The sequence below is a fragment of the Rhinatrema bivittatum genome, chromosome 7 (assembly GCF_901001135.1).
Source record: "Rhinatrema bivittatum chromosome 7, aRhiBiv1.1, whole genome shotgun sequence".
Taxonomy (NCBI): Eukaryota; Metazoa; Chordata; class Amphibia; order Gymnophiona; family Rhinatrematidae; genus Rhinatrema; species Rhinatrema bivittatum.
The window spans coordinates 142,677,010-142,690,601 of NC_042621.1; the positions used below are offsets into that span (position 1 = coordinate 142,677,010).

The following is a 13,592-nucleotide window of genomic DNA, read 5'->3' on the forward strand; positions in this document are numbered from 1 at the left end:
ATTTTGTTGCAATTGCCTAATTCGTGATAAACAATTGCACATCTCTAACTGCTAGGAGGTAGGAATGCCCATTGTCTATACCTTTGAGTATGGTGTCGGTGAGTGATTATGGAGTGTTTCCAGGTTGAAGAATTTCCGGAAGCCAAATTGAGACGGGGATAGAAGTTTGTATTTGTCCAGGTATTCGGAAAGACGGATGTTGACTACTTTTTCTGTGATTTTGGTTAGGAAAGGAAGGTTTGAGATTGGTCGAAAGTTAGAGAGTTCTGATGGGTCGAGGTTGGGTTTCTTTAGGACGGGTTTGACAATTGCTTGCTTCAGCATTTTATGCTGATTGCTATTCATGAAATCAGATCATCTGCTGCAATTCGCCCTCCAAAGTTTAAAATTCTTTGGGATGAATTGATTTGTTCTCTGCCAGCAAGTTGTGCTGGACTGTGAGCCTTTGCAGGGTAATCTGAAGTTTTGGTATTTGGTGTTTTGTGCATTTGTGGATTGGTAATGCTTGGGTGATGTTATCTGTGTGAATTGGTGTCAGTGATACATAATGGTTTGCTTCCTTTGTATGTGTTACTCTCCTCTACCCCCCTCCCTGCTATGCTTTTATTTGTCCTTGGATCCCTTCCATTCCCTACTCCTATCTGCAATCGCAGCTTCCCTATCATCAGGTGCTGTCCTTCAGGATCACTATAAAGACAGACATTTTCAGCGTGGACAGCCCTGGTGCTGAGGTCAGGAGGCCGCTGCTGCTACCCCACCATGCTGCCAGCAACATTCAAGCTGTGCTGTGGGATCTCCCACGAACACCTCCGACAGATGACAGGTAAGAGCCGAATACCTCTCCTTTCCATGCACAACTAGATTTCAAGACCATCTTAACTAACTTCTGCTGATTTTTATGTTTGTCTTTCTGAGCCATTCAGTTATTTAAGGCCATATATTTTCCTCTATTGCAGTCATTCGTTTGAGGGCTGACTGCTTTCATGCATGCCAGTCTGGTTCACTGTTAGTAGCTGTAACTGAGAGAGTAATGGAGAGCAGCAGAAATGGGGCTCACTTTAATACATTTCCACATGCTTTTAGTTGATAAGTTTTCCTGGGTGAGGGCAGATAAGGACAGAACCAAAAGGTTCCTTTGATACTGGGGCTGCAAGAGGCTATCTGTGTTGGGTGCCTATCTGCTGTTTTTAAGCGAGCAACCCTCCAGGCAGCTCAGGGCTTGTGATCAACACAAATCCATCACCCAAACATTGCCTCATTCAGGCAGGCACACCGTTCACATACATTCTTAGGAACACATCCGTATGCTATATATATTAAAAAAAAAAAGAGTACAATTTATTCTAGGTAAGAGAGAAGCAATGGATTTTTGTGTTATAAGTTTCTCTATCCTTTGTTATGTCAATAATAATTGCATTATACTCATTAGTCAGGAAGTTTTAGTTGTGAAGTTATTTTTAAATTAACTTTCTTCACTGAATCATTTTTTGTTTGCTGTGCTCAGTGTTTGATTTAAAAGCCTGCATTAATTGTGCAAATGGGCTCTTCAGTTTTTAACATATTCTTTTTAAAAATAAAAAATAGAAGAGTAAATTAAAAAAAAGCAAAACAATTCATCTGTGAGTTAAATAAGTTAGAGTAAAAGTCCTGAAGAATTAAATGCTTTGTGATACCAATATTGTTATTTGGGGAGAATATTTTCATATCTTACACTGTCCTGCAGTATCACAGAACTGATAGATTTTTGATATCTAAACTTTTTTCCATTAATTTTTTTAAATTAATATTTTGATCAGTTCAAGAACTTGTTGAAATGCATGAATGTCAGTAGAGTGCATGTGAAATATATCTGAATGAGTGCATGCCAGCGTCACGGCTTGTACTGTGCATGTTCCTTCAGGTGTGAAAAGAACAACTGTGGCTGCTATAGAACAAAATATGACAAAGCTCATGTGCAGGGGATCTCACTCTCTCTTTCCTAACATCCTGCATCGCTTTCAAAGGATGGTGCATAAAGATATGGGTAAGTACAGGCTCTGGGATGACTGATTTTAGCCATAGATTCATCTCTAGAAAACTGTGCATGCCTTGTCTGTGGTGTGCATGCTTCTCAACTGATTTATGTGGAGCTTTATATCTAGGGTGACCATATGGTTCCATGTCAAGGGGGACAAACTGAGCTAGCCCTGGTTTTTACCCCATTGCATGCATGGAAATGTAGTTCCAATTTCCTTAAGGAGAACAGGATTGTGCTCCTTCACAAAGAATTTTATGGTCATCCTTTTGATGCCTTGGTATTCTTGTAAATGCATAATACATTAGCTACAGCGTGTGCTTCCTGAGGGTTTGGCTGAAGCTTATCATGTGGCTTTGAGAATGTTATTCAATCTGCTGGCTCCCCAGAGAGAGAGATACTGTGGTTTATCAAATGGAAAGGTCAAACTTCATACTTTCAATGGACTCATACTGCGATGGATATATGTGATGAGATAAATGGAAACAGGCAGGCTTACTAGCCTTAAAATAAGGGTATCAGATTGAAGAACAGACCGAGAATGGAAAAGTAATGCGTGTGGCAGCCTGAATGTATTGTCCATGATGAAAAGTCACATTTTTAACAGAAATCAGCCTACAAACTTGCCTCTGGCAGTTCCTATGATAAAGGAAACTTCCACCCTAGAGATAATAGTGGGTCAAAAATCTACAAAGGTACACAAAAGATATCCTCAGATAAAGAGCACTTGACCCACCTAATCTACCTGTTTGTGCTTGGCTGCTGTGCTGCCACAGATCCTTCCCTTCCCCTGTCACCAAGATCTTTCTGCGTCTGTCCCAAGCATTCTTAAATTCTCTCACTGTTTTGGTGCCTACCATGTCTTCTAGAAGTCTGAATCAGGTGTTCAACTCCATCTCAGAGTGACAATTAATTGTAGTTCTTTCCTGTGTTTTCTGTTCACCCTTGGAATGTCTGTCTTTTCATTTGCCCTATGCATTGTGGAGCTATAAATAAATATTAGTGGATGGTCCAGTAGTTATAACATTGTAGGACACAGTTTCCAGCCCCGTTTCCAATTCAGCTATGATCACAAAGTAATATACCAGTGATCCTGCACAGAATGTCATTTATAGAGGCACTGAATATTAGCATGAAGAAAACGTTATCATAGTGAACAACATGGTGAATCCAGAAAAAACATGCTGTAATTTCAATTCATATATTGCAAACCTGGCTCTGATAGCAGCCTCCCATGCTGCCTGCCCCACATGGCAACCATTTGTCTCCAGTCTCCTTAAGGGACATCACTTGGAAGCCTATTCAAACTGGCTGGGGTCAGGTGGGATGGCGGTTTAAACAGAAGAGAGCAATTTACCATCAACTGCAGGTGTTTAGTAGACAATGGATAGGGCAGGTTCAAGCTGCGTGTGAAAAATATCAGGCGAAAGGCTAATTTAGTTACCTAAGTTACTTGAGTTTTTCCGCCCTGCCTGCACAATTTAGGGAGGAGATTGATTGAGCAAAGGTACGTGTTGAGGTTAAGAAGGGTAGGCAAGTAGGGGTTGTTGTCACAGAAAATAAGATTGCGCCAGTTGAATGGGACTGCTTTGGGCATGATTAGGCCGCAGAGAAATGGCCCTCATACTCAACATTGTCAGAGCCCACATGCTATTTAGTTTTCCCATCTCAGCCACCCAAACAAAAATAGCAAGTTCAAAGTACACAATTTGTTTTGATGTGTACCCATTAATATAAGTCTTCAAAGGAAAAGCATCCACTTGGTTCTTCTTTGAAAATTCAGGTAAAAAATGTTTGGAAATTGCCTTCAAGGAGTATGGCAGCACATAAGATTTGGGAGATTCATGCAGTCTGGCCAGTTTCCTTTCCTGTTGCAATCCCACAATTCCCACCTCATCCCTGGCTTTACTTTCATATCCTTGACGTTAATGATCCCCCTATGCTTATCCCATGTGTTCTCTGATTCTTTTTTCACCCGGAAGGCTTGATATGGAGCATTTTGGTAACTTAGGCGGTACATTGGGTTAAATCAATACACTAATCTTTCATCTCTGGAGGGCCATATTTTAATTTGGTTTAGATCACTAGTAAAGCATCAGATAATCCCATTTTAGTCTAATAATGAGCTCTTGTCCTTAGATAAAAAGTACTACATGTTATGGATGGATGAGTGTTCATAATGTAGACGCCTATTAGGGGAACTGCAAACCTTGGCGATACTGTGTTGGAGCCTCGCGATGCAGGCATACTGTGTCAGCAGCACAGTAAGTAGGCAGATGTGGGCAGGCTGGGTGGACCAAGTACTCCTTTTCTGTCAGCAAAGTCTATGAAGTGATGAGGCTCAACAGAGCCCAAGTCTAAATATGTAAAGGCAGAGCTGCTTGATGGGGGCACACTGGCACGTAAGATCCAAATGGTTCATGAGCTGATGCATCGATTCCCAGACTTTCTTACTTTTTCCACTGGGAACCTGAGTCTTGTGTCTCATAAATTTTCATTTTCCTTCCTCTTTTCCATAACCTTTCTCCCACCCCTTAATGAGCTGCAACATTACAGTACATAAAAAATTGCCACTGCATTCTGGCCTAGAGGTAACTTAGTAACATAGTTATGATGGCACAAAAGGATCAGATGGCCCATCTAATCTGCCCAGCACACCCCCCATAGCAGCATCTTCCACTCCATGCAGGACACCCCATGTTTCTCTCAAGGGCAGCAACTGCCGCTCTGCGATGCTACCCCCGAGCCCCACGAGAAGGATAGTAATATTTACAACCAGTAAAAGCCAAGCAACCGTCAAACCCATAAATTACAGCCAGCAACACTTTCACTGGGTGAGGAGCCTTCCAGACAACTCAGACAATACCACCCGACCCTCCCTGCTCTGGAACTTGGCCACAGAAGCCATCCTGTGCCTTTACCCCCGTGTTTTTTTCCATAATTCAGACAATGCTGCCCAATGCTCCCTGCTGTGGGACCTGGCCATAGAAGCCATCCCATGCCCCATACCCCATGCCCACGTGCCAGCACCCCAGACCGTAAAAGTCAGGGCCTGTGTTGGTTGCTGTCTGTATCCAGTTCTCCATTCGCCCCCCCCGCCGACAAAGCAGGGAGCAATGCCGCAGCTGCATCAAAAGCATCAAGGCTATTGATCAAGGGTAGCAATCCCCCATACCTTCCTTCAAGGTCAGCATCTGCCGCTCTTGCAGGTCACTCCCATGCACCCTCCTCTTCACTTCTGTCCTCTAACTTTTAGGGATCCACAGTGTTTATCCCATGCCCCTTTGAATTGTGATTGTAAAATGTTTGGATCTCGGGTAAAATCTAATAATTCAGTGGGGTTATTGCCAAATGAAACTGTAATGGTTTTAACGTTATCTTTCTTCTGCCTCAGGGATGGATCAGGTGGATCGCCTTGATAGTCACTGGGTGCCCTCCAGTGCGGACCTGTCCTACGTGAAACAGGGAGAGAGCACTCTGCATTGTGCTGTGGGGATCCTGCAACAACAGGATGGCTGGCAGGTGGAAATTTTCCAAGTAAGTTCTGTCTCTGCTGTCCTTAATGCTGGAAACATCTTAACGTTCACAGAAAATGCTGTGGCGTAGCAGACGACCTCTCCAAACGTTATAGCCTAGACTTTGGCCCAGACTTTCAGGAATTCTGATTACATTTTGTGTCTTCTGTACCTCCACTTGAGGGCCGTTCCTTGCAGCCATCAGGCTTCTTGTGATGGAAAGCTTTTTTTCAGTGTGCCAGTCGTAAAAGGTTAACAAGCCCCCAAAGCCTTGATCTCTAGCTGTGCCCTTCCCACTTGGGCAAGGACTTGATTTGTAGCTGTGCCCTGCCCAGGGCTGGATTAAGGCAGTAGGTGCCCATAGACAGTGGACGGAGGGGGAATGTGTGCTTAAAACATGACTTTGTGCACATAGGTGAGCTCGACGGGTATAAAATGATAAAAGTGCTTCTCTCTAGGGAATGCACTTATAGGAGCACATTTGCCACATTTGTGCAGCATTACCTGTATGCATAACTGTCTAATGCCGACGCCTCATGTTTCTCCGGATTAGTCTCATTTTGGTGCGCAAGGCTCGCCATCCCTTCGTCACGCTGCCGTCTGTCATGCGGCTCCTGCTTGGACAACATTTCTGCTGTTAACTGTTCTACCAGTTCTTACGCACTGAGAAATGAGATGAATCCAGAGCAAAATGAGGCCTAGGCACTGTGCACTGATTCAAAAGAGGAAGTTCAAGGGGGGGAAGATGAGGAGGTGCTGTGTGCACAAAACAAAGCGGGGTCTGACTATTTGTGCCCTGCATATTGCCCATTAATTACCAAACTCTGGGGCTCATGCTGTAGGTAGGAAGAAGAGGCAGGCATGATCACACATGTTCTCAGAAGGGAGCTTCTACATGTTTAAGGGGCGCTGCTGGTGACTCTGTTGCTGTGAGGTGCTGAGAGCAGAGCCCAGGTGCTGGCCTGCATCAGGCAGTGATGACTTTCCCATGGCGTACCTGATCAGATATGAAGGCACATCCGTGCAGGGTACACTGGTTGGAAACACTGCTCCAGGGTATACATTTTAAGTCTTTAAGCCTCTTCTCATAGAGTAAGACTGAAGGAGCAAGCACATAAGCAATCTGAGAAATAGTTTGCAAAGCATAAGGTGGTTCCTTTGAAGTTCAGTCAATGCTCCTTTTCAAAAAAACTTCTTTTTTATTTGGTTTGCTATTTTTCTATATTCAAAAACTTTTTTTTTTATAAATACAAGTGTGACCAAACAGTTTAAAACAGAGGAACTCAGGTCGCCAACCCAATCATTCAAAAAACGGAGTCCAATCTCAAATAACACTTATCTCCAATTCAAATCCTCAGGCTTCGGTGTAATCCTTAGCAGCATGTGCCCCAACAAGGCCAGGTTTCGAATTGCTTCTTCATCCGGGGAAGCCACTTGATCGCTACACATCCCAGCTCGACCTCTTCCGTTATTTCAATCCATTAAAAAGCTTGCAAAACGCTGCTCAGTCAATGCTCCTCTCGAAAAAATGGCGAACCATTTTTTCGAGAGGAGCATTGACTGAGCAGTTCCTTTGAAGTTCAGTCCCAGGCTGCCACTGAATGCATGAATGTGCCTGAGGAGTCTAGGCCGGGAGTATAATTTAAGATAAAAGTCACCCGAATCTGAAATATCCCTGCAGATCTCTCCTCCAGACATACATATTAGTTGGGGTGGCAGCACAGGGTAAGTTGTTTTTTCTTAAATTCTTGCCCTGTGGCTTATTTGCTTTAGTTCTAACAATGGTTTCAGAGAAGGCAGTGAGTCTAAAACTGCTGGTGACATTTGTTATTTAGGGTCTTTCCTACCTACTCCTTGTTCAGTTCCGCTTATTTAGATTGTAATGTTTCTAGAGCAAAATTTGTCCTACTGATTCACCTAACTAGCTGGACTGTGCGTGCGGCAACCGCGGTTGCGCCCGGCACTAACGCAGCTCTTCCTACCGCTCCTTACTGTATCGGCCTGTAGGTAATTTAACCCTATATTAGGTTAGACTCCACCTATTGTTCTAGCTCTGAGGCCTACATCTTAATCCTGGCTCTCACGCCTTCATGTTGCTGTTTTAATTTAAAGGCCCCTATCCCTCCATTATGTTTTTGTCTGTGTTTCTTGCCTCGTCATCTTTATTAGATTATAAGTGCAAAGATATCGGGACTGTCCATATATGTGTCTGTTAAGTATCTGTTAAGATATGCAAATAATAATAATCAGGTTGTTCTTGCAGGGGGGAGGAGGCGTGAATAGGGGGACCGTTTCAGGCTTCTCACTTTGGGGGGGGGGGGGGGGCTCTGCACCACTGCTATAGCCCTGGAACTATAATTTCCTGTCAGCTCGGTGGTGGAGTCATGCATGTCAATGCTCCGAATCTCCACTGTGGCTGATTGATCCCAGGCCCCATACATTTCTGAGGTCAGACATGATAAATAATAATATAAAGCTTAAAGTATACAGGAATATTTTAATTATTTGTAACTTAATAATTTGTAACTTAATAATTTGAAAATGACATGAAAACACCAATGTAAACAATCAAAAAACAACAAGTGTCCTGGTACTAAATTTTAAATAGCACCTAATACGCCAAACTACTTGTGTATGACCCTCTATTCACGGGCAGACATTATCAGTACTGCTCGTTTCGCATAGGGGTCACTAATCCTTTAATCGAATATAATTTTTTTGTTAATTTTCAAAAATGTTTGGGTTCCGAGTGCGGATAAGTATCCGTTTTTTACTCTCGATTGCAATTGCTTAAAAATTTTTGAAAATTAACAAAAAAATTATATTCGATTAAAGGATTAGTGACCCCTATGCGAAACGAGCAGTACTGATAATGTCTGCCCGTGAATAGAGGGTCATACACAAGTAGTTTGGCGTATTAGGTGCTATTTAAAATTTAGTACCAGGACACTTGTTGTTTTTTGATTGTTTACATTGGTGTGTACTGGAATACACCGTTGGTGTATGTGGGTTTTTTTGGTGTGAATGAAAACACCAATGACATCTGGGCCTTAATATTCAAAGCTGAACAGCTATGTATGATAGGCAGATAGGAGTTATCCATCTAACTTATAAGGGATGTTCAGCAGCAAAGCTAAGCTGTTAAATATTTAAATCACGTATACAAAAAGAACTCAGACAATTTCCATCAATATTAAGAAACTATGTAAAAAAGGAAATGTCACAATGAATTTCTCTGATTCGCCGTATCCCCACCGGAATAGATATATTTATTTTGTGTTTGTTTTATGTTTATTTTAAATTGTATAGCCGCATCATCAAGCCTGTCAGCGTGTTCTCTGAATGTTGACAGGAGAGCCGCCCGGACTTCTAATCATCATCATGTAGATCTTAAATGAAAGCTCTCATGAGAGCTTTCATTTAAGATTTACATTATAAATAAGTGCTTCAGTAAAAAATGTAAAATTGAAAAAACCCTAAAAAAAGACTGCCGCAGATGATTAGAAGTCCGGGCGGCTCTCCTGTCAACATTCAGAGAACACGCTGACAGGCTTGATGATGCGGCTATACAATTTAAAATAAACATAAAACAAACACAAAATAAATATATCTATTCCGGTGGGGATACGGCGATTCAGAGAAATTCATTGTGACATTTCCTTTTTTACATAGTTTCTAAATATTTAAATCAAACATAAGTTCCAATTTGTTTTAACTAAGTTTCTATGTTAAATTTAATAATAATAATGACACCGTTGTCATATTACACCGTGAGTTATTTCTGTAAACCGATGTGATATACCAAATCGAATGTCGGTATAAAAAAGACAAATAAATAAAAATAAATAAATAAATAAATAAATAAATATTCCTGTAGAAATTGCCACTTAGCCGGATAATTCATATCTGGCTAAGTTTAGACCTGCTATTGAACTAGTCTACCTTATTTATCTACCGTAGGTGATTAAGTCCAAATAATGCAAAAGTAGATCCTCCCCGATCTGCCCATTGCCCACCCATTAGATATCTGGCTCTCTATGTACCTGGATAAGTGCTTATCTAGCTAAGTGGTGACCACTGAAAGTAGCTGGATATTCAGTGGCCACTACTTAGCTGGATAGGTTGCTACTTACCCAGCTAAGTAGTGCTGAATATTGGCCTCCTGGTGTTTTGTTTTCTGTTGTTTTCAAACAGAAAAAAATCCAAACATTTTCACTTTGGCTCTAGCATGTGCTAAATAGTTGTAGTGCATGATAATACTAACTAGCAAATGCTAAATCCAAAAAAATGAAAAGAAATAATGACATGAACCAAAGGTTTTGCTGTAAACACCCTTTGAAATGAACTACTTTTCAGAATTCAGTATAATTATGTCATTCATTTTGTTTAATAAATTTGAGATAAATTGATTCAGAGCATGTGTCTGTATTAGCCTCTCTTCTGGGTGAAAAAAAAAAAAGTGCAATTCCTTATTTTACTTAGGGCATTAGGGGGCGTTACCAATGCAAATGAGGCTTCTTTCGTGCAGTGGGGAAACATTGCGTGCGGCGATGTTTTCGCCATTCGCGAAAACATTAGTGCAATTCACAATGTTTTTCATCACGGGCCACGATAGTTCCGGACAGCCTGTTTCAGGCTCAGGGGGGGGGGGGGGGGGGAAAGAGAGAGAGAGAGAGAGAGAGAGAGAGAGAGAGAGAGAGAGAGAGAGAGAGAGAGAGAGAGAGAGAGAGAGAGAGAGAGAGAACACGCCTTACTATAGTGCCTATGCCCTAGACAGGTATTTTAATCCCTATGGGAGGGCCACCTACTAACTCGGGGTGGGGATTAGGTATGAGCGTCGGGGGTTGGGGGCCACTTTCGCATTCCACATGAGACCTACGGAAAGAACAGTGGTCTCTAGTGAAGATTTGCTGGCCGTCGGAGTGAGGAAACTCACTCCAAGAAGAGATTTGGGCTACGTTCTCTCCACCTAGCTTGTACCTAATCCCCACCCCGAGTTAGTAGGTGGCCCTCCCATAGGGATTAAAATACCTGTCTAGGGCATAGGCACTATAGTAAGTCTCTCTCTCTCTCTCTCTCTCTCTCTCTCTCTCTCTCTCTCTCTCTCTCTCTCTCTCTCTCTCTCTCTCTCTCTCTCTCTCTCTCTCAAAAAATGCAAATTCCAAGTTGTTGAGTTTTCTCTATCAGGGATAAATATCATTGATGTGTTTATTTTGCAAAAAGAAACTCCTCTTTAAAAATGGACATGCCAATTAACATGTAATCTTGCATACTGGAAATGTTTTCAAAATAATATTGCAAGAAAAATCTGCAGGTCAGTTTGGAATTCTGAAAAAGTGATTTTTTTTGTCCCAGGTCTAATTTTCTCACGAGGGAAAAATAAAGCAAGTTTGCATACCTGTAAAGAGGGTTCTCTGCAAACAGCAGCTTGAATTAGCTATTACGCATGAGTGATGTCATCCAATGGCACTGACAGAGACCTGGCTCTCAAAGCTCCGGAAAACTTTACTGAGCATGCTTGGGAGTTCCTGCGTGCGCTGCCTCCAGAGAAGTCAAGGGTGGTACATCCCAAAGAGTGAGATTTACTGCCCCAATTATTGATATTGAAGGCCAAAGAGTGACATTTTTCAGGCAGTGTGTCTGGGGTATAAATCTTGAAATATCTGAATGTTATATTGCTTAGCAAATTAAAGAAGCCCACACAAAAAGTGATGTTTAGCTTTCTTTGATTTTATTTAAATGATAATTATATATTTTACACTGTACTTCAAACACAATTTTGGGGGGTTAATTGCTTGTTTTTCCAAATCTGAGCTCAAGGCAAGTTACAATTTAGGCACAGTAGGAATTTCCTTGCCCCAGAGAGCTTACTAAAGGGTTTCTCCCATTTTGTGTCTATGGGAAAAATGATTAGAAAATAGGGTCCTAAGTTGGTATCTGACAGTGGCCAGTCCAGATCACAAGTATCCTACAGATTTCAAAGAGCAACAGGGAAAGATCTAGTCATCATAGTCCATATATCTTTTATCACATTTACAAGATATACACTTATTAACACACTCACTGTTCCACTGAAACATAGAAAAAGATAACAGATAAGTTGTCTTTTGCAATGTGTCTTTTCCCCATGATGACAGACCCTGATGAGGGGAAGGAGTGTTGAGAGAGACAGCTGAGACTTGAGAGACTGCTGTGAATAGGGCCCTCCTCCTCCATCTTCAGCAGTCCCTCTCCATCCCCAGCTGTCTCTCACTCAGTCCTAACTTCCCCCTGTCCCCAGTAGTCTCATACTTGTACCCTCACTGCATCCCCATCCCCGGCAGTCTCACACTTGCCCCCTCACTGCCCTCCATCCCTGCAGTTTCACATGTGCCCCTTACTACCCACATCTCCAGAAGTCTCATACTCTCTCCCTCATGACCGCCCATCTCCAGCAGCAATCTCACACATTCCAAACACTCAGCTCTCATGCCTTCCTCAAGTAGTATCACACTCATCCCTCACACCTCTCTTGCACAAGATGATTCCAACAGCATCATCATTGCTCAGATGAACAACCTCCTTTTCTCCATGCCAAACTGGAATGCTGATTATTTTTGCCCTGAAATAGGAAGAAAGTTGGCTCACTGCTGCTGATTTGTCTGTCAACGTTGGCAATTACAGCACTCACTAAAATGGTCAGGTCCATCCTGTCATTGTGGACTTCTACAAGGATTCTAGCATTTGCCTATTCTGCTTCTTAGCTAAGCTTCTGGATCTCTATTGGCACCTTGCTGATGCGGCTCTGTCAGGCATTGGTTCACTTGTGTGGCTACTGATGACACCGATATACTCTATTCCATTGGCCAGAGACCCCCAGCAAACCAGACAGGAAATATGTGGACTCCAGAACTCTCAGCTGAATGAGTGAGAGGAGGCTCACAGTGTGCATGTGCGAGACCATCTTCCATTGCATGAGTCTCACGCTTAATGAGTGAGACTTGGTATATCTATACCTTTGTGAGCCCCTTAGTCTCTTACTGAGCTTAAATTTTAGCAAGGTAATTGACTCTTCAGTTGGCAGTCAGGTATTAATAATGTCCAATTCATCCTGATGTCTATGAAGAACCCCTTTTACAGATGAGCAAACTTGCTTTCTCCATTGATAAGCAGGAATGAGTCATTATGCATGGGGACTCCCAAACTGAGGGTTGTGCAGTAGAAGCACTTACTTAAAGACAGCCTGACCCCACCAGTAGGGAATAGACTACTGGGAGAATAAGCTGCACAACTGCTTGCTCAAAGTTACTATTAATTCAGGACATGCTGTCCAGACAGTAGTAGGATGTGAAGGTGTGCACAGACAACCAAGTAGCAATTTTTCAAATGTCTTCAATGGAAGCGGCCCTGAGATGGGCCACTGAAGTCGTTATGGTTCTAACTTGATGAGCCTTGAAAGAGTCCATAATCTGTAAGCCAGCTAGTATATAACAGTGTGTGATACAGTCTGCTAGTTAATTGGACAGAGTTTGTTTGGCTATTGACATTCTCAATCCATTGGGATCAAAGAATACAAACAGTTGAAATTCTTGACGATGAGACTTAGTCCTAGTCAAATAATATGTTAGGGATCTCTTACAGTCCAAGGAGTGAAGACCATTTCTCATCTATAAGAATGTGGTTTCAGGAAGAAGGTGGGCAGCATTAGTTTGGTTAATGTAGAATACAGACATCACTTTTGGAACGTACAGAGGCTGAGTATGTAGAACCACATGGACGCGTGCGCGCAACCTTTTAAAATCTACCCCTCTATGAGCAGATATGATGGCTACAAGGAACACTACTTTCTATTTTAGTCCAACAATTTGAAAGTTCAAAAGGAGGTTTCATGAAGGGCCAGTACTATGTTGAGGTCTTAAGGCACTGGAGATTTTCAGACCAGAGGTCTGAAATGCCACAATCTATTTTTTGTAAATTTGGATATCAAAGGGTGAAGTGAAATTGGAGCCCCTTCCATCTGTTGATGATACGCCACCACAGTGCCAAGAAGAACGTGGCTGAAAAACCTACTATGGGCAGAAAAT

At 42.2% G+C, this 13,592-nt stretch overlaps 1 protein-coding gene across 2 annotated transcripts in view; it reads left to right on the forward strand.

Annotated features, from left to right (window-relative positions):
* The first annotated feature begins 679 nt into the window (after positions 1–679).
* LOC115096127 (steroidogenic acute regulatory protein, mitochondrial-like) overlaps positions 680–13,592 on the forward strand; it is a 45,126-nt gene continuing 32,213 nt past the window's right edge. The window contains exons 1-3 of one of the 2 annotated variants that reach the window (XM_029610645.1): positions 680–823; positions 1,901–2,023; positions 5,409–5,551. In XM_029610645.1, coding sequence (XP_029466505.1) covers positions 760–823; positions 1,901–2,023; positions 5,409–5,551 — 330 coding nt within the window. In that variant the 5' untranslated portion in view covers positions 680–759. The remainder of the gene's footprint in view (positions 824–1,900; positions 2,024–5,408; positions 5,552–13,592) is intronic. The other variant, XM_029610646.1, reaches the window with a different exon arrangement.